This window comes from Pipistrellus hanaki (genome assembly GCF_964339955.1).
Source record: "Pipistrellus hanaki genome assembly, chromosome: 16".
Lineage (NCBI taxonomy): Eukaryota > Metazoa > Chordata > Mammalia > Chiroptera > Vespertilionidae > Pipistrellus > Pipistrellus hanaki.
Window position 1 is genome coordinate 16081784 of NC_140518.1, and position 18473 is coordinate 16100256.

At 56.7% G+C, this 18473-nt stretch overlaps 1 protein-coding gene across 1 annotated transcript in view; it reads left to right on the forward strand.

Annotated features, from left to right (window-relative positions):
• PRKCA (protein kinase C alpha) overlaps positions 1 to 18473 on the forward strand; it is a 246059-nt gene that overhangs the window by 225001 nt on the left and 2585 nt on the right. The window contains exons 11-16 of the mRNA XM_084864158.1: positions 278 to 369; positions 3145 to 3207; positions 4434 to 4572; positions 7606 to 7686; positions 9026 to 9133; positions 11051 to 11191. Coding sequence (XP_084720284.1) covers positions 278 to 369; positions 3145 to 3207; positions 4434 to 4572; positions 7606 to 7686; positions 9026 to 9133; positions 11051 to 11191 — 624 coding nt within the window. The remainder of the gene's footprint in view (positions 1 to 277; positions 370 to 3144; positions 3208 to 4433; positions 4573 to 7605; positions 7687 to 9025; positions 9134 to 11050; positions 11192 to 18473) is intronic.

Below are 18473 nucleotides of genomic sequence, written 5' to 3' on the forward strand. Positions count from 1 at the left end.
CGGTATTCCGAGTGTAGGAGCAAAGGGTAGACCATTTGAGGCCATGACTGTCATGGGGGAGCATGCATGACCAGAGGGGGCGTGACCTCTGGGTTAGGGACCGACCGCCTCCCCAGGGCCCTCATGCAGTAGGTCCGCAACTTATTCTTCCCTCGGGAAAAGACGGGTCGCAGGGCCGCCCTGAGCAGACACCTCCCTGAGAGACAGCCCCGCCCGGTCAGGGAAGCGTGAGGGGCGCCCTCCCCCGCTCAGCTCACCTGTCGCCCTTGGCCCTCAGGACCGGCTGTACTTCGTCATGGAATACGTCAACGGCGGGGACCTCATGTACCACATTCAGCAAGTAGGGAAGTTTAAGGAGCCACAGGCAGTGTGAGTATCTTGTTTAAGTGCCTTCATTTAGAGTTAGACACACAGCGGCCCCCGCTGGGAACTCCTGGCTGGGTGAGAGATGCAGGTGGGCTCTGCCCAGTTTGGGGGGCTGTCAGTTCGGGGGGGCGGGCAGGTTTATTGGTGGGGTCCATTTCTGTGTGTCCTAAGGAGAGGTTTACATACTTCTTGCAAACTGGGGTGCTGGCGTGTCCACCCTGGTTGGTTGGCACAGCCCCTTGGTTGCTGGGCTCGTGGTTATGCACACCCACCACGCCCCAGGCAGCGGGACGGTGAAGGCCCGAGCAGCCCCTGCCCCCAGAGCTCACCCTCTGGCCTGGAGTGGGAGGACTCACTCGACAATTGTAAGAGTTGCTATAACATTAAAGGTGGCACAGGACACCATGCAGCCCCCCAAAAAGTGGAGAGTGAGGGAAGCGCATCCTGGGGGCTGCCTGTCCCAGAGGCTCAGGATGTGGAGGGGCAGTGGGGTGGGCACTCCGGGTGACACGCCCAGTGGGTGCCTGGCCGGGGAACGGGAAGGTAGGTCTGGCCAAGAGGAGAGGGGAGATGGGGGTGCGGTGTGGCTGGTGAAATCTGTGGAGAGCAGGGAGAACAACGCGGGGGGACTCCTGTCTTCTGGAGGAAGAGAGCCAGACATGGCAACTGTGGGGTGAGCAGAGAGAAGCCTCTTTGTGTGACGCCCATTTTAGGGGGGGCAGGGCAGCCAGCCAGGAGGAGGGGTTTGGGGGAGAATCGGGAGCTCCGTTTGGAAGGTTTCACTGGGATGTGCCTTGGATGCCGGGATGCGCCTCAGTCACACGGGAGGCAGACCTGGCTCCGGGGAGAGACCGAGAGCCTTCCGTCCAGAGGGCGGGCGTGGGTGCCTGAGAAATCACCCCCCTTCTCGGGGCCAGGAGGTCCGGGCAACACAGGGGAGCAAAGCTGGACACACGGGGCCTCCTTCCCCTCTGCTGCGAGGTGCCGTGTGTCCCAAGGGACAGGTGTTTGTGGGACTCTGGCCGACGTTCAGGGCAGAACTGAGTCGGAAACGCCGGCCTGTGTGCGGGGTCTGCCCTGGGCCAGGTGGCCAGGCCACGGGGGAAGTCCGCTAGCGAGCGTGGAAAACGTGCAGGCGGGTTTCCTTCCCTTCAGTTTTCAGAAACGCCTGCCCTCATCCCCTGGCTCGTGTTGCCCGTCAAAAAGCCTTAGCGTGCCCGGATTTGTCGAGGGAAGCCGGGCTAAAGAGCATGGAGCAGAATGGCCACCCTGTGTTATAAAGTGACATAAAGGGCCAGCCCCCTTTCGTTGTATTTGTGTTGCCAAGAAGGTTTTATCTTTAAAAAGATAGAAAGCATGAAAAATATTGTCCAAGCCGCCTATAATCCGTCTCCTATTTCTCTCCGATCTCTCCCTGCTCCCACCTGCCCTCAGAGGTGCTCGCCTCCCCAACACACACACACACACACACACACACACACACACACACACGCACACCCCAGGGAAGGGTTTGGTCCTTGTGGTCGGGGTTCAGGCTCACGCAGACATCTGTGCTCACCTGGGCCTCCTGGTACAAACGCACAGGCAGTGTGCTGAGGCTCCTCAGACTCCAGATTCCCAAATACGACACCAATTTAGCAAACGTCTCCCAGCATTTATCCTGAGTGTCAGACACGAACCTGCGAGCGGTCTTGACGTGACGGCAGTCACTGCTTTCTATCATGAATCACTGAGGAGGGTAAACTCGGGCATGAGTCACGGCGTGTGTCCCATTTATCCCTGCGCTCAGGGCAGAGGTGGGTGAGGAATCCATCCGCTCAGGAGCTCATCCCACACCACGCTTTGTCTTCCAGGAATGACGGTGTGTTTAACTCTAGTGCATTCTGTCCAAGAGGAGGAATGGCATAGAGCCACTCTTTAAAAAATAAAAAAAATAAAAATTAAAAATAAATAAATAAATAAATAAATAAATATATATATATATATATATATATATATATATATATATATATATATTTCAGAGAAAGGAAGGGAGAGGGAAAGAGAGAACCATCAATGATGAGGGAGAATCATGGATCAGCTGCCTCCTACACGCCCCCTTCTGGGGATCAAGCCCACAACCCAGGCATGTGCCCTGAATGGCATCGAAACCCTGGCCTTCCTGGTTCATGGATTGCCTCTCAACCACTAAGTCATACCATCTGGGCTAACAGCCACTCTTTACAAGATTGTATTAGGGCCCCAGCCGGTGTGGCGCAGTGGTTAAGTGTCGACCCATGAACCAGGAGGTCAGGGGTTCAATTCCCGGGCAGGGCACATGCCCGGGTTGCTAACTCGATCTTCAGAGTAGGCTGTGCAGGAAGCAGCCGATCCATGATTCTCTCTCATCATTGATGTTTCTATCTCTCCCTCCCTCTCAGAAATTCAAGTACATTTTTTAAAAATGTTTTTGGACAACGATTGTATTAGGAAATTCTCCTGTAAGTTACCTGTCCACTTGCCCCAGACGAGATGTGCTGGTTTCTGGGCGGGAGCTAAGCCCCTCTTGTTGTTTTAGTAGCTGTATCATTTGTAGGGGAAGTTGATCGATGCGTGGCAGAGGAAAGGGTGTGGGCGGGAAGAGCGAGCAGGGGGTGCGGGGGGGGGGGGGGGGGGGCGGGAATGCTAACCTCTGACAGCCGGGTTGTGCATCCTCACTTTCCCGGCGCCGGAACGGGGCGGGATGGGGACGGAGCCTCTGGGAGTCGAGAGGAGCCTGACCAGCTCTCTCTCTTGCAGATTCTATGCAGCAGAGATTTCCATCGGGCTCTTCTTCCTTCATAAAAGAGGCATCATTTACAGGTGCGTGGCAGAACTCCCACCCTGCGTGCAGTCGAGCATTTGGCTGGACCCTGGGTCTCCGTGGGCGAGTAATTCTGGGAGGGGACCATGACCCCTGAGGCAACAGACACCTGCTGGGACCCTCCGGGCAATCAGAACCACCGTCTGATCTCAGGACCTCACATATTCGTCTCCTTTCTGCTTCCCACAAAAACAAAACAAACAAACAAAAAAAAAACATGCTTTTCTCTCCACCAACCACTCCCGCCTCTGCCTTGGATGCGGGAGGGCGGTCAGGGAGCAGTAGAAACAGGGTTTCTGTAAGATGCTCAGCTGGATGAGGACATGGGGAAGAGGGGGAGAGGGGCCAGGGAAACGGTCCTGAATTAAATCCTTCTGGTCCTCAGCTGTCAGGAAGGCCTGGTGCCAACTGGAGAAGAATGTCTCCCAGCACTGAGTGGAGAGAGAGAGGAAGGACCTGTGGCCCTAGGCCAGCGGTTCTCAACCTTCCTAACGCCGCAGCCCTTTAACACAGTTCCTCATGATGTGGTGACCCCCAACCATAACATTATTTTCGTTGCTACTTCATAACTGTCATTTTGCTACTGCTATGAATCGTAATGTAAAAATATCTGTATTTTCCGATGGTATCAGGTGACCCACAGATTGAGAGCCGCTACTGTAGAGCCTAAGACCACCAGAAAACACAGACATTTACATTACGATTCATAACAATAGCACAATGACAGTTATGAAGTAGCAACAAAAACTGTGTTATGGTTGGGGGTCACCACAACATGAGGAACTGTGTTCAAGGGCCGCGGCATTAGGAAGGTTGAGAACCACTGCCCTAAGCAGAAGAGGGGACCCGTGTGGGACCCGTGGGGTGGCTCTGTACCTGTGGTCTGCACACCTGGTTTGGGGTCAGGCCCCTCTGTGTGGGATGCACCTAAATCGGACGACTGGCCGGTCCCACGTCTGCTAACTCGGAATCTCTGGTGATCCCCTTGGTCAGCCATGGTTGGGGACTCGCTAGTTCGGCCATTCAGTCATTCACCCGACACCCACCCACTGAGAACCTCCTGGGTCCCGGGCACTGTGTTAGGCTCCGGAGGTGAAAAAACAGCATTTCCTGGCCCCGGCTCCCCGGGTACTTGTAGTTCACGCCCGCTGAGGCGGCAGCTCGTCAGAGGTGTGCCTCACCAGCTGCTGAGGGCAGGCGCTGACGCTGTGTCGCTTCCCCGCAGGGACCTGAAGTTAGACAACGTCATGCTGGACTCGGAGGGGCACATCAAGATCGCCGACTTCGGGATGTGCAAGGAGCACATGATGGACGGCGTCACGACCAGAACCTTCTGTGGGACCCCAGATTACATCGCCCCGGAGGTAGGGGACACCCCCCCACCCCCACCCAATTCTCCTTGTTGCCTAGACCAGCGCCTTCAAACTGCAGCCGCTGCTCCCTCCTGGTCTGCGGAGCCGTCCTCCAGTCACTGAGTGGGCCTGTGAGGGCAGAACGCGCTGAACAGCAAAACAGGAGACAGAAACACGCACGCCTGTGCCACCTCCGCGGTGCACGCCTCGCTTTCTGGATCTTTGCTCCCCCGTGAGCACACATAAGCCAGCTGCGCGGTAAAATGGCCCAAACAGCCGAAGAAGCTGGGCAGGGAAGGGGGCTCTGGCTTGTCAGAAGGTTTTTCGGGGGAAAACTGGGTCAGAAGGAGGTTCCAGCCACGGCTTTTTTCGGGAAATCAGAGTGATTGGAGCTGAAAGGTCACACCGGCGTTGACCGCGGTGTTTATTCTGTGTGGTTCTGAGCAAAGTGGTTCTGAGGCACTTGCCTAGGTTGTGGGAGGCAACTAATTGATGTTTCTCTCTCACATTGATGTCTCTCTCTCTCTCTCTCTCTCTCTCTCTCTCTCTCTCTCTCCCTCCCTCCCTCCCTCCCTCCCTCCCTCCCTCCCTCCCTCCCTCCCTCCCTCTTTCCCTCCCACTCTCTCTACTTCCCTTCTTTCCTCCTTCTCTTCCCTCTAAAACCAATAAACATATCCTCAGGTGAAGGTTTAAAAAAAAAATCTAAAACACTGATTGTTAAAAATAGTTCACAGGGACTGCTTTTATTTTTTATTTTTTTAAATATATTTTATTGATTTTGTACAGAGAGTAAGGGAGAGAGATAGAGAGTCAGAAACATCGATGAGAGAGAGTCATCGATCAGCTGCCTCTTGCACACCCCCTACCAGGGATGTGCCCGCAACCAAGGTACATGCCCTTGACCGGAATCGAACCCGGGACCTTTCAGTTACCAAGCCGACGCTCTATCCATTGAGCTAAACCGGTTTCGGCCACAGGGACTGCTTTTAATATACAATAGTTATAAGAACAGATTTCATTCATGTACTTTTCAAATATAGATGCTAAAGTGAAATAATGATTTCAAAACTCCTTCATCCTCAAAGCCCTTTGATGAATATTTTATTGGTCCCAGTAGGAGTGATTACACATCTTCTAAAGCCTCAAATCGTATTTTTAAGACAAATCTTTCGCTATTCCGAGCACCACCTGTTAGCTGATCGGCTTCTGGCAAGTCTCCCAAACGCTTACCCCTCGGTTTTCTCGCCTCTAAAATGGGAGCAACGATCATTTCTGTCCCATCGGGTTATATAAAATGTGTTTGAGCATCAGGCAGATGGCAGGTGCTCGGCGGGCCTACTTTTATTCTCCCAAAGACAGTTTCTGTGCTTCTACTTGGCCAGGGGTCTCCTGTCTGGGCCCTGGAGGGACATCATTTCAGGTCACTGGGTAATGCATTAGAGACTCACTGTGGTCGGGTTTTTTAGTGCTTCTGTATGTGTGTTTTCCAAGTTTTCAGAAAAGAACAAATGCCCTATTAAAAGCAATGACGGCCTCCTTGTGGGCCCCTTTGTGGGTCGTGTTCTTGTCGGGGAAATGGGCCACAGAGCCACCGAATCCAAACCCGGGCCCTCTTGTCATCGCCTGCGCTGAAGTGAGCCACAGGCATGCCTCGCATCCCACCAGGAGACATGGCAGCGCTGCCTTAAAGCAACGGGGATGGGCAGACAGGCAGGGAGTGTGTCTATGTCCCCGGACACTTAATTAGACATAGTGTGCCAATAAAAAAGTACGTGGGCCGGCAGGCGTAGCTCGGTGGTTGAGCATCGACCTGTGAACCAGGAGGTCACGGTTCAATTCCTGGTCAGGGCACATGCCAGGATTGCGGGCTCCATCCCCAGTATGGGGTCACGCAGGAGGCAGCCGATCAATGATTCTCTGTGATCATTGATGTTTCTGTCTCTTTCTTGCTCTCCCTTCCTCTCTGAAATCAATAAAAATATATTTTTTAAAAATACCTTGGGCCCTAGCTGGTTTGACTCAGTGGATAGAGCGTCAGGGGCACGTGCCCAGGTTGCTTGCTTGGTCCCTAGTAGGGGGCGTGCAGGGAGCAGCCAACCAATGATTCTCTTTCATCATTGATGTTTCTCTCTCTCCCCCCTCTCCCTTCCTCTCTGAAATAAATAAAAATATGTTTAAAAACACCCTGGGACATTTCTAAGTCAAATCCGCATGCTAAGTGGCAGGACGGTCCTGCCGAGGGCCTGTTAGTGTGTCTTCACCGGGAATCCCCGGTGTGATGCTGGGCCTGGGGGTTGTGTGTTAGGTGCGCAGCCTGCCTGCGTGGCAGCGAAGCCAGTGTTAGGACACCAATCACCACACCATCCATCCTGCCTATCAGGTCAGCTATCACCCCTTAGCGTCACCTGCTAGCAGGACCACATTTCACTGTTCCCACTTCCTTTTTTACAGTTGGCTGGTTAGAATCAAGATCGGACAAGGTGCGCGTATTACACTTTATGTCTCTTTTAAAGCATTTTGGAACTCGTGTCATTCAGCAGCTCTCATTGTACCTCTGTGAGCGACACAAAACTAGAAATTTTACTTTCGTCATTCTTCCTTCCCTTTTTCTTTTTTATGCTGCTGATGATTATCATCATCTTCTTCTTTATTACTCTTAATGAAATTCTGTTACTTTGTTTGGTTATCTTATTGATGAGACTCAAGCTTTGAATGACCTCTGCTTTTTCCAAAAATTAAACCCACCTCAGTGCCCAGACACGTTCCCCTAATGAGGATAGTTAAATCGACCTCAGACGGCTCTGTGGCATCTTGGGGGGATTCGGGAGACGAGTTCCAATCGGGATTGAGACGGTGAATGGAGGGGTAACAGCTCTTGGCGTCCCCAATTGGAGGGGCGTTCTTCCCTTGGTGTAGGAATCAAAGATGAGTTATCACCCCCTCCTTTGCAAGCCGTGAGATTGCCCACGTGCCTGACTTACCTGTCCTAACGCGGGCCTTTTTGACTTGATGCTGAATGTAACGGATGTGTTTGTTTTCCCACAGATAATCGCTTATCAGCCGTACGGGAAGTCTGTGGACTGGTGGGCCTATGGCGTCCTGTTATATGAAATGCTGGCTGGGCAGGTAACGTTTCCCTGTGTTTTCATGCTTGTTTATCGCCATCTAATGCCAACACTTGCGCTCCGCGGGGGCCGAGATAGCAGGACCCGGCAGTGTGGCAGGACAGGGCTGGGCTGGCTCCCTGGCCTGGGTGAAATTGTATTCAGTGTGTACAGAAATTCTCTTCTGATCACAAAACCCAAATTGAAGGCCGCATCCTGGAGAAGAGACAGGGTACAGCCGTCACCTTACGCACAAAAGCCCCCTGCGTGCTGGTGACAACATGGCCCCTGAGTTTCGGTGGCTCGACGCTGGGGTAGGTCCCCACGAGCTCGTCTGCAGAAACCACCGGTGCTGCCGTGCGTACCCGCTGTCCCTGAAGCATGTAATGGCTCCATGCGTCTCCGCTCATCTCACCATCGGCAGCTCATTATAACGTCTGCGAAAGTCCAGTGAGGCTGGACGTCCAGCTAAGAAAAGGCAGATGTGGTCCCTCGTGGGAATGCACATCGAGCTGATAATCGCGTGTGTCTTTTTTTTTTTTTTAATATATATTTTATTGATTTTTTACAGAGAGGAAGAGAGAGGGATAGAGAGCTAGAAACATCGATGAGAGAGAAACATCGGCCAGCTGCCTCCTGCACAACCCCCACCGGGGATGTGCTCGCAACCAATGTACATGCCCTTGACCGGAATCGAACCTGGGACCTTTCAGTCCGCAGGCCGTGATAATCGCGTGTGTCTTAAGGAGGCAAGTCGCTTACCTCTGGACAACCAACTAGGAGGAGGTGGAGCTGGAATTCTGGTTTATGTCTGCCCTGCTCCAAAGCCAGGGCCTCCCACAGAGCCTCCCTCTCTCCACAGGGGCTGCAAACCCCGCAGAAAAGGACGGGAGGTTTCGGGCGGAGCTAAGCTCCTGTCACCGCCTCCACGCGGGGGGCAGCTCTGTGTTGGGTCAGAGGGGCCCTGATGTGCATTCCGGACCCAAGCAAGTCCTCATTGCCCAGGTTCTGAGATCCCCGTCACCCCATGCTCAGAATCCAAGGGCATTAGCATCCTCCATGACCACCCCATTCTCTGAACACACAGCTGTCTACAACCTAACTGGGTCATAATTCCATTTTAACACATAATTGCAAGATTAGTGGATTAATTATCATTTATTTGAAAAAAATCAAAGCCTTATTACTCAGAAACACTTTTCTCAAAGATTGCTTTGGGTTGCCCAGGGAGATCATTAGAGGAGCCGAGGAAAGCATACACCTGCGAGCGAATGAAAGCTGGGCTCATGTTGGCCCCTGGGGCGCCGCCTTCCTCCACGACCTGCCTGAGTATTTCTCCATCTTTCTCTCTCCTGGAACAGCCTCCGTTCGACGGCGAGGATGAGGACGAGCTCTTCCAGTCCATAATGGAGCACAACGTTTCCTACCCCAAGTCCCTGTCCAAGGAGGCCGTCTCCATCTGCAAGGGAGTAAGTGCACGGGGTTCCTTTTACGATGGCAGACGGGAAGGGGCCCCCAGGGGTCCTCAAACTTTCTAAAGTGGGGGCCAGATCACGGTCCCTCAGAGAGCTGGAGGGCCGGACTATATGAACTACTAATTCCTACTGTAACACCTCGGCTGCGCTCACTGCCCAAAAAACCTGGCGGGCCGGATCAGACTCCTCTGCGGGCCGCATGTGGCCCGCGGGCCGTAGTTTGAAGACCCCTGGGAAGAGCGGACGGAAGCTCTTTCCCACACGTCTCAGCAAGTGGGTGCAGGGACCCTGCCGCTGCCGCCCGACTTCCCGGGCGAGAGCCTGGTGACCTGCGGGGCGTGGTGGGCAGAGCAGAGCCTGGAACACCTCCCGAAACGCAGTGGCTTTAGTTTGCCATCCTTCCCCCCGCCCCCCATGAAGTTGTGGTGCAGTGTAGCAAGTGATCGCAGACCCTTAGAACGCGTTAGTGCTGAGTCCACTCCTCTGTTTTGAGATGTAATACGCGTGTGGAAAAGGGCGCCGTCATCCGTGTGCAGCCAGCCAATGGTCACAAAATGAACACGCGTGCCCAGCACCTCGAGGGCTGCCCCTGTCCCGCCCGGCAGTCACACACACACACACACACACACACACACACACACCGTCACTGCATGCCTTCACTGTGCCTGTTTTGAACTTTGCACACATGGGTCTTGCCGTGGATGCTCCCTGGGCCTGGCTTTTCCCCTGACCTTGCGATGGCGAGATCTCTCCACGCTGCTGGGCGCGGTGGAAGCCGGTCTTCCGCTTGGCTGCGGGGTATTCCGTTGGGCGGACGTGCCGCTCTCTGTGTGTGCACTCTGCTGGTGGGCGCTCGGTCGGCTGCTCTCTGGTGAGGGGCTGTTACAAATGCACTGCCGTGAGCCTTCTGGGTCCTGGGTTTTGAGGAGCTTGTAAATGCAATCTTCTACTTACTTATTCAATTTGATTAAGGAACAGTCCTATATAATAAAAGGCTCATATGCAAATCAACCGAATGGCAGAACGACCGGTCACTGTAACACGCACTGACCACCAGGGGGCAGACGTTCAATGCAGGAGCTGCCCCTTGGTGGTCAGTGCGCTCCCACAGGGGGAGCGCCTCTCAGCCAGAAGCCAAGCTCACGGCTGGCAAGCACAGTAGTGGTGGTGGGAGCCTCTCCCACCTCTGGGGCAGCACTGAGGACCCCTCGGGGGATGTCCGACTGCTGGCTTAGGCCCGATGTAGGCCGAGCTGAGGGACCCAGCCCCCCTCCAGTGCACAAATGTCATGCACCGGGCCTCTAGAAAACAAATAAAATTGTAATATATTTAAAGTGTACAGCAGGATGAGGTGATAGATGTATGCACTGGCCATTTGTATCCACGGGTTCTGCATCCGTGGATTCAACCCACCACAGATGGAACATATTTCTTCAAAAAAGTGACATGGTTGCTGACATGTACCACGGAAGGAGGCCTACAATGGCTGTGTCTATTCTGAACATACACAGACTTTTTTTTCTTGTCATTATTCCCTACAATACAGTGTAACTGCTATTTAGATGGCATTCACATTGTATCAGGTGTTAGTAACTGGGGGATAATTTAAACTATATGGGGGAATGTGTGCAGGTTATATGCAGACACTGCGCCTTTTCTATGAGCATCCGTGGATTTTGGTATCCACGAGGGGTCCTCGAGCTAATCCCCGTGGACACGGAGGGATGGCGGCACCTCATGAGAGGAATCCCACCGTCACACTGACTCGTCCGTCACCTCACGGAGCCCCGCTTTTTCCTTCTGTGGAGAGAGAACGCTTGAGTCTTCTCTCTCGGCACGTTTCAGTCGTACGGCACATCCTATCAACTGCAGTCCCAGGTCACGCATGCGACCCTCTCTCCTGCCTTCCAGCTGATGACCAAGCACCCGGGCAAGCGGCTGGGCTGCGGGCCCGAGGGCGAGCGGGACGTGCGCGAACACGCCTTCTTCCGGAGGATCGACTGGGAGAAGCTGGAGAACAGGGAGATCCAGCCGCCCTTCAAGCCCAAAGTGGTGAGTCGGGGCGCCGCCGCTTTCTGGGCCCCGGACCCCCAAATCCTGTGGGTCCCCCCCACCCCGGACCCCCAAATCCTGTGGGTCCCCCCCACCCTTTTTCCGGAGCGAGGATGGCAGCGACCCCGGGACGCTGCAGGCGGAAATGGCCAGTGCCCGCCTTGCCCTCCGCGCTGTGTCTGAGCCCCCAGCATTCCTGCTGGCTTTGAGAGTCAGGTCAGATGGGCAGCGAGGGGAGCCTGTGTCTGTCCACCGGGCACTCCAGCAGGGCGATGGCCGAGCAGCCCCAGAGGCGGTGGAGAGCCGGGCAGGGCTGCTTGGTTTGATGTCATGGTCCGTGTTCCTTGCTGAGAGGCCTCGGCGGACTTCTCCGCGGCTCCGGTTGTCCCGGGCTTGCCTGGCACCCGGAACGGAACCCGTGGGCAGGCCCCGGGCGCCGGTCTCCCGTTGGCCGCTGCCCCTGCTGCAAGGGGTGTATCAGCCACCATGTTTGGTGTCGCCATCTTTATTTAGACTCTTCCTGTAGGGCCCCCACTCTCTCCATTTATTTAACAAACACCACGCCCAGGCCCTGTCCTGAGGGCTTACACAGTCGTTCATTTAACCCTGAAGGTGGGTACTGTCGCTCCCAGTAACCATTGAGGAAAAGAGGCTCAGAGAGGCTGAGTGACTTGCCTGAGGACACACAGCTGGCAGGTGGTAGAACGAGGGTTGGGACTCGGTGTTCTGGCTCCTGGATCCGTGTCCTCCCCCACCACACCCCTCCCTCCCCGCTCCGCCTCGAGGGCTGCCCCCAATGCGAGCGGCGCCTGCTCCTGCCTTTCTGAACGTTCCTGTCTCTGGAGGTAAACTGCCTCCAGGCCTCCTCGCTCACCCACCTGCCACGTTGCAGGGCCTCCAAGGAGGCTGTCTCTCTGCACCCGTGTCTGAAGCCGGGTGGGTCCGTGCTGCAGCTCGGTGGGCACCTCCTCCAGCGATGCTGACAGGCGGCATGATGGCACAGTCGGTTTCAGAGGCGGTCCCGGGGCTGGCTCGGCCCAGATCTGCCTCCAGACGGGTGCCCCCGGACCAGGCCGAGGGGGCCCTCCGGGTGGCTGGGTTACTGAGTGGGAGGCACACGGCTTCCTCGTCGAACGTGCTCATGCGTCCTCCACCCCAAGAACGAAGCCGCGGGCAGCCAGTGGGTTTATGGTGCCGAGGCATTGTTAGCACGAACTGGAGAAACACTGACATTCATGAGGTCAGTGCCTGTCTCCTGAGTCATCATCTCAGGTGGGAGCCTTATGCACCTGCCGCCCCACCTCCTCCCCAGCCAGTCTCGGGTCTCGGGGTCTCCAGGCGCCCTGAGCTCCAGGTCGCAGAGCCTGGTCTGAAGGGGGCAGGGGATGAGGACAGCGAGGAGGGATGCTGGGGGCAGTCTCAGCAAAACCCTGTTGGGGGTTTTCCTTTGTCCCTTTCACCGTTACCTACCCCCTGACATGGAACATGAAAGGTGCACCCTCACGTCGCACCCACAGCCTCGCTGCCCCGGCTCGAGGTGTCAGCAAAACCCCTTCCCAGAACAAGCCGAGACACAGCCAGGCCCTCACACACACCTCTCTGTCCCCACCTCGCTGTCCGAGGAGAGTGCTGGTCTGCAGGGGCTTCCGCCTTCCGTGGGTGCTCAGCCCTGCACTCAACGTCAGGGAAGCGAGAACATAACTGGCGAGGCAGCCAGGAGTGCCGGGTGCCCCCAGGACCGTGGGAATCACTGGGTGTGTAGTCCGGCAGTGGAGCCGCAGGCAGTGTGTGTGTGTGTGTGTGTGTGTGTGTGTTCATTCCTGAGGCCCTGCTGTCTGTTCGGGTTCTAACCGAGTGCCCGTTAAAATAAAAAGCCAGTCACCTCTGGCTGTGAAGGGACAGCCCAGAACTCACCAACAGGAGCAGAAAGCATGGCCGAGACCCCGGCACTGACAGCTTTGATGGAAAGGCCTGTTTGGCGAGAGCCCTGGCCAGAAGGAAGAAAGAGACCTTACGCACTCACAGCGGATTCCTCGGGCAGACACCCACAGCCCACCAGGGGCCTGCAGCCCGCGGGGACCTGAGCGCAGGAGGAAGGAGCTACCGGCGTGCAGGGGGGCATAGATGGAGCCGCCGGGGAGAGGAAGACACCCGTGGGGTTAGGAGCAAGTGGCCGCAGGACTGCCAGCCAACTCTGTCCCAAAGCAGCTGAGGACCCAGAGGTGGGTGAGGAAAGTGCTGGTCCCTGGGCGGCTCCGTCCCCCCTGCACGCTCGGTGGGCAGAGTTGGCTCTGAGCCCCGGGTGCAGGGAGCCCATGCTGACCGCGTGGTGCCTGGAGCAGAAAGACCACACGCCAGCGACAGGGGAGAGCCACCCAAGTCCAGGTGTCGTCCCGGCTGCAGCGTGCGCTGGGTGGACACAGCAGCGGAGGGAACTGATGAGGAGACAGGCTATCCTGTGATGTTATCATAAGGTCCAAAGCATCTACGGAGAAAATACAAAGCCGCACCTTCTCTGCAGGCGGTTTTGTTCTTGCAAAGATGCAGCAATACCAGCCGTGCTGCTGCTGCTGCTGCTGCTGCTGCTGGAAAAACCGATCCGGCTTCCGCATTGCGGCCAGAGGCTGCCTTAGCCTGCACAGCCAGCCCCGCCCGAGCCCCTCTCCTGGTCCAGCCGGCAGCCCTGGCGGAAGGAGCTGTCTGTCTGGGAGTTTGCCCGGGGCTTTTTGAGGAAGCTCCTGCGACTCAGTTTCCCTGAGGCTGAGCGGATGGAGGACGCTCCTGGCTCCCTGTGAGCCCGAGCCTGTGGGTATTGCAAAGGCCTCGTAAGACCTGAGCCCCCTCGGTGACCCAGGGGCTGCTGGGGTCGTCGTTGTGCTCCTAAGCTCAGAAGTCTTATCTTCCTTATATTTGTTATTTTTGAACCTCCAATGAGAGATGACCCCCGAACTCCTGGCTTCCCTAAGCGAGCGGAGGATTCTGTCACTGCACCACACAGAGCTCATCGGAGGACCCGGTTCCCTCCGTGCTCCGTCTTTCTTCATTTTCCTGCCGGGCACAGTGACATGACTGACATGAGGCCCGGGGGCCCCTCGAAGGCAGATCCCCCGACAGGGACACGTCACGCTGAGTTGGATCCATCCAGAGGCTCTAGGCAGGACTTTGGATGGTGCAGCCGCGGCCTGGATTCTCTCTATTTAAAAAAAAAAAAATAAAATAGTTTTTAAATTGATTTTTAGAAAGAGAGGAAGGAAGGAGAGAAAGAAACATAGATGTGAGAGCAACATTGATCAGCTGCCTCCTGCACACCCCTCACCAGGGACGGAGCCCACAACCCAGGCCCGTGCCCTGACCAGGAATTGAGCTGGCCACCTCCCTGTGCATGGGATGGTGGGCAACCCCCTGAGCCACCGGCCAGGGCCTGGCTTCTCTCTGAGGCAGAGCAGAGGGAGGGAGTGACCGAGTCAGGTGTGGAACGGTGGGCATCTCCCCTGAGACTGGCTGGTCTGGAGCTCACACGCAGGCACAGGGGGGCCGTGGGGAATGAGGCTCGGCCAGAAGGGACAGCCTGCGCTGCGGCGGCCCATTGTGGGGAGGCCCGTGTGGAGGTGGCGGTGGAGGTGATTTTCTAGAGCAAGGGGTGATCGCTGTGACCTGGAGGTTTTGTACAAGAAAAGCAAGAACAGAAACAGCCGTTCTGCCCTCCTGGGTGTGAGGCCGCACAGAGCTCTCCCTCACTGTGGAAAAAGCAACTGCAAGCCGCTCACTTCCCTCCAAGAAAGCCCAGCCCGGAGGGCCCCGGCCCCGGCACCGGCACCGGACCGTCCGCTCGGCATTTGGCCGGAGTTCCGAGCGAAAAGCCCGGAGTCATCAAAAGCAGACCCCATCAGACGGTCCCTCGGAAGAAGCTGCCTTTTTATTTTTAGGTTTAAACGAAGAAGACACTCAGCAAAGGTGAATACTTCATTTCTGAAGGGGACACACACACACGTGCACACATATGTTTTCCTGAATCATGGGAGAGTCAGTGGCAAACCTAATGCCTCTTCACATCTGATGCCTAAAGCAAAGGGCATTCCAGGTGCCTATTCTGCCCCTGCCGGGGGAGGGGGGGTGCGGCGGAGCGGTCAGCCCTGCAGGGCTGTCTGAGCCATCACACGGATGCAGCCTGGGCTGCATCCAGTCAGGTCCGGGCAGCAGGAGGTGTATTGTCCTGGCCTCTCCGTGGAACCAGCAGCCCAGCAGCGGTGACACTAACTAAAGGTGAGCCCCGGACAGACGCGGGAGCTTCTCGGCACCATAGGAACACGCACAGCCATCAGGGCCAGAGGTTCGGCCACATCCCTGATGCACAGAAGGCGCACTGAAGCCTCCAACCAGCCTACGACAGCACTTTCTACTCCGTTAATTAGAGGCGAGAAGGCTTCCTTTCCCCGATAATTACCCTCCCACAGACGGTTCTGCTCGAAAGAGACACGGGAAGCAGCGTGGCCTTTAGAAGAAAGACCCACAGCGGCCACAGGTCTGGTGCAAGCCTCCAGGAGCTCCCGTGGGAGTGGGGGCGGCAGGCCCTGTGTGCCTGGCGTCGTGCGAGCTGACAGGCTCCCAGCGTCACTGCGGTGGCCACTGCGGCAGCCTTTCTGGGAAAGGAGCCTGATCAGCCGGAGCCGGCCTCTTGGGAAGGCCAGCCCGGCCTGCGGGCTGATGTTTAACATCGACCTAAGAGCCAGGAGGTCACAGTTCAATTCCCAGTCCAGGCACATGCCCGGGTTGTTGGCTTGATCGCCAGTGTAGGGCGTGCAGGAGGCAGCGATCCATGATTCTCTCATCATTGATGTTTCTATCTCTCCTCCCTTCCTTTCTGAGATGAGTAAAAATATTTTTAAATATCAACAATAAAGGAAGGCCCAATGGAGGGCATGCTGTCATCCCATAGAACAAGCCCAGGGTCAGCAGGATCTCGGCCCACGAGAACCCGCTCATTCACCGTGTGCCTCACAGCCTGTGTCCGCCAGCAAAACCGCGGCCTCCTGACCGGGCCTGGCCTTTCTGAGCGCGGCTTTGAGGCGACGGGGGAGATGAACACGGTTCCGTTTTGTCTGAGAAGCCACAGCCTGGCTCGTCTCTCGCCACAGGTGACAGAGCAGGTGAAGGAGGCCCCACCCCCTTTATAAAGTTACTCTCCGAACAGAAGCTGCAGGTGGTGAACTAGACGGCTCAGCAGCAGGGAGGGTCCTAAAACAAGGACACTGTCTCCCATCCCGGGCCACTAGCCCCAGGGTTCACGTCTGTTCTGTAATCTCCGGAAAGTGGTACACGCGTGTGCACCTACACCCACGTGGGGCCGCACCACGCCGCCTGGCTCGCACCTTATGGCTCTCTCAGGACAGCGTCTCCACGGGTTTGTGGCATCCTGTACACACCGGGGTTCCGGGGCCGGGCACTGACTGTTCCAAACGCTCTCCCTGTCCGTTCTTATTCTCCAGGCCTTCTGCACCAAAACACTCTGGCTGCAGTGGGCATCCCGGCCCTCGGTGAGCACACCTCCCGTTCAACCCTTGGCGCCTGCCCCTGCTTGCGCTGGCCATGCACGGAAGACCCTCCCCGGAGCTTGCTGGCCTTCTTAGAGAGGCCGGGCCAGGCTGCTGCCCCGTGGCCCGGCTTCCTCCCTGGGTGGCTCCGTAGCGTGGATCTGACCTCCTGGGAGGCCCAAAGCAGACGGTGTCCACTCATCTCTGTTGTTTAATCCCATGGAGACGGCACCCACCCAGGGGCAGGGGCCACGCGCAGACATGGGAGCGTTCTTACTAACACTGTGTGCGCCAGGACCCGGCACGGGGCTGTGCGCTTGACATGTGAGCGCAGCTCCCCCAAGACCAAGCACATCCTGCTGCCTCGTAGTCATCAGCCAGGGTCCCACCTGGTGCGTGTCCCTCCTCCTCCCCATCGCTACACGCCTGTTCTCTCGGTTGGTTGCGTGCTCTTCCCGCTCTTCGGGGCTTTGTGTGGATTTGCTTGGAAATGGCAGTGTTTTCATGCTGCTCACACTCCCGTGACCCTGCCGGGGACCCTGGGTTAGAGTCTCATGCCCGGGCACCGAGGGGAAGGGCAGAGTCCTCACCCGGTGGCCTCTCCCAAGTCAGGACCGGAGCCAGGGGCCCGCCTCCACGGCCTCACCCACAATGCCAAGGGCGAAGAGTGGGCTGGGGGCCACCTGGACCCTGACGGGGCATCAGGGGCCCAGGGTCGTATCTCTCTGTGCTTTGTCACAGCTCCCCAGGCCTAGCATTGCCTAGGTTCGTGTTAGTAATGGGTGACTTTACCAAATGGGTAGGAATGACAAGGCAAAAAAAAAAAAAAAGTCCCGAATATAGAGCTGAGGGGGAGGGGGAGCTGGCTCCTGGTGCTTGCTCACGCCTCGCAGGTGATCGCACGCCTCTCACACGCCGGCACCTGCTCCCCGCGTGGTGCCTCCGCCCGGGTGGTGCCTGGTCACTGAGAAAGGGTGGTGCCTCCCTCAGTCCAGAGGCGTGCAGGGTGGACGTGCACGGCCTCCTCTGACCCTTACAGAGGTCCCCGCACGGCGTGTTGCCCAAAGCATTGCCCTGGGCTTTGGCACTCTGGTGGGTCCCTCGTCCCCAAGTGCCCCCCTTTTCCTGGTGTCAGACGTGGCCCATTGAGCACAGATGTCCTGGAGCCCTCACCAGGAGTTTTGCCCACAAGTAGCGAATGCCGCCCTTAACTTCTGCATGCTGTGCGGTGGCTGAGAGCCCTGAGCCCATGGCCCCCCAGGCCCACCGTGGTCACAACCGCAACAAAGGCTGCCACCACGGTTGCAGGTTCCCCAGCCCCAGGAGGGGTGAGTGTGGGAGGCAGCCAATGAATATGTCTCTCACAGTGATCTCTCTCTCTCCCTCCCTCCCTCCCTCACTCTCTCCCTCCCTCTTTTCCCTCCTTCCCTTCCATTCTCTCTATAAATCAATGGGGGGAAATACCCTCCGATGAGGATTAAAGAAAAAAGAAAAGAAAAGCGGGTAGTTGAAGGTCTGCTGCAGTATGGCCTAGAGAGCGTGCCTGTCCCCAGGCCAGTTTCTCGGGGGAGGGGGGGGACTGGGTTAAGGCATGAAGAGCCCCCTGTGGTGGGGAAGTGAGCACTGCTCCTCCCAGGGCGGAACCGCTGGTAAAAATAGCTGTGCCCGCGCCCCCGCCCCGCCCCCGTGGGAGGACATGACGTCTTTCTGGTGTGACCCCCCTGAGAACAGCCACCCCTCCTGTGCCCTCC